Source organism: Myotis brandtii, unplaced genomic scaffold, assembly GCF_000412655.1.
Source record: "Myotis brandtii unplaced genomic scaffold, ASM41265v1 scaffold29, whole genome shotgun sequence".
In the NCBI taxonomy this organism is placed as follows: Eukaryota; Metazoa; Chordata; class Mammalia; order Chiroptera; family Vespertilionidae; genus Myotis; species Myotis brandtii.
This window is the reverse complement of record NW_005361075.1, coordinates 576211-577972: the sequence shown is the minus strand read 5'-3', so window position 1 is coordinate 577972 and position 1762 is coordinate 576211. Positions and strand designations below refer to the sequence as shown.

The window sequence follows — 1762 nt, the reverse complement described above, 5'->3', positions numbered from 1 at the left end:
GATGCCTCCCTTAGCAGGGTAGAGAGCCCAGAGGGGGCAGGGGGCTTCTGACGTGTGCAAGGGCTTGAGCTTGCAAGATGCTAAATGTCCATCAGAGCTCCACCAGCCTTCTCTTTCTGGCTGGATCTTACGTGAATTACCCCACCGGCCCTCAATGGCTCCAAATCATAAATTCTCACCAACATAAACAGGAGTTGATGTGTCTAGAAAGACTCTGAGTTCTTTCTCCTTCTTTTCTCTCTCTCTCTCTCTTTCTCTTTCACCTTTTGCTTCTTTCCCTCCCTTTCCTATAGTATTTTTATACATTCTCCCTTTTAGGCAAAAATGCTGCCAGAGTTTCCCCCAAAAGGGGGTGCTGAGGAAGAGGCAGAGGGAGCTGGGGAAGAGGAAAGCAGTTGCCTGGCCCCTCTGCCCACCTCAGATCTGCCACTACCCTGAAGTCTCTCCCTTACCCCTTGATACCTACTTGCTCCCCTCATACCCCCTACATCCAAGACTCTCAGCCACACCCTCCTTCCTCTGAGCATCATGTTTATGAATTTCTTCTTACTCTTGATTTAAAAAATTATTGGGGAAAAAATGCTGGTTTGGTGATGAGGAATCACTTCGTGGAATATCAAACCAGGATTTTGTAGGATTTCTGGGGACCCCCCCCCTGAGCTGGGAGGGAGCCCCTCCCATGGAGAAATCAAGATGTAATTTTAGAAGAGAGCAGATATAAACGATGAAATCGGATTGAAAATACAGAGATTCCCCAGCCTGGCTCTGGCCACTGCACAGCAAAGTTAGCTGGGGCTGAGCGAGTGCAGCTCTCCTTCCCTGGGCCCCAAGGCCCTGCTCACGGACATTCACCCTTCCTTCACCTCCAAATCAGCTCCCTTACGTGTATATATATTTTAAAAATCCAAGTCTTACTTTCAAAGCACACACTTAGTCTCAACTAGGGAATCAACAGAAGCAGAAGCGATTTTTTTCCCCCTTCTTGACATCTGGCTTGCGATTGGCTGGAAGGGGGTCAGCTGACTTTGTCATTTTGTCTGTCCTGGATTGGAGCCGTCCCTATAACCATCTAGTTCCGAGTACAAACTGGAGACAGAAATAAATATTAAAGAAATCATAGCCCGACCAGGTAAAGGCAAAGGGATGAATTCCTACTTCACTAACCCTTCCTTATCCTGCCACCTCGCCGGGGGCCAGGACGTCCTCCCCAACGTCGCCCTCAATTCCACCGCCTATGATCCAGTGAGGCATTTCTCGACCTATGGAGCGGCTGTTGCCCAGAACCGGATCTACTCGACTCCCTTTTATTCGCCACAGGAGAATGTCGTGTTCAGTTCCAGCCGGGGGCCGTATGACTATGGATCTAATTCCTTTTACCAGGAGAAAGACATGCTCTCAAACTGCAGACAAAACACCTTAGGACATAACACACAGACCTCAATCGCTCAGGATTTTAGTTCTGAGCAGGGCAGGACTGCGCCCCAGGACCAGAAAGCCAGTATCCAGATTTACCCCTGGATGCAGCGAATGAATTCGCACAGTGGTGAGTTTTACAGCTCCGAGATATAAATTAAATAAACTGAACTGGCTTTATGACCGGCTTCCCTAGAAGAACGGGCGGAGAGAGTTTTTTATGGCCCCATAAAAACAATCACGCTCGTCTCCTCGCCGACGCCGAGACAGGGCCCCCTCTTCTGCCCCCTCTGCTCGCCTCCCGCTTGCTCGCAGGGGCCTGGCCCCCTCGGCCCCTGACTGATTAGAG

General features: G+C 49.9%; 2 protein-coding genes across 4 annotated transcripts in view; both read left to right on the top strand.

Annotated features, from left to right (window-relative positions):
• The window catches only part of HOXC4 (homeobox C4), a 66105-nt gene that overhangs the window by 32283 nt on the left and 32060 nt on the right, over nt 1–1762 (top strand). The window lies entirely within an intron of this gene.
• Nucleotides 1–1762, top strand: part of HOXC6 (homeobox C6) — a 13805-nt gene that overhangs the window by 10926 nt on the left and 1117 nt on the right. For 2 of the 3 annotated variants that reach the window (XM_005869139.2, XM_014542031.1), the window contains exon 1: nt 576–1543. In XM_005869139.2, the coding sequence (XP_005869201.1) occupies nt 1144–1543 (400 nt within the window). In that variant the 5' untranslated portion in view covers nt 576–1143. Of the gene's footprint in view, nt 1–575; nt 1544–1762 lie in introns of those variants that run through there. The other variant, XM_014542032.1, reaches the window with a different exon arrangement.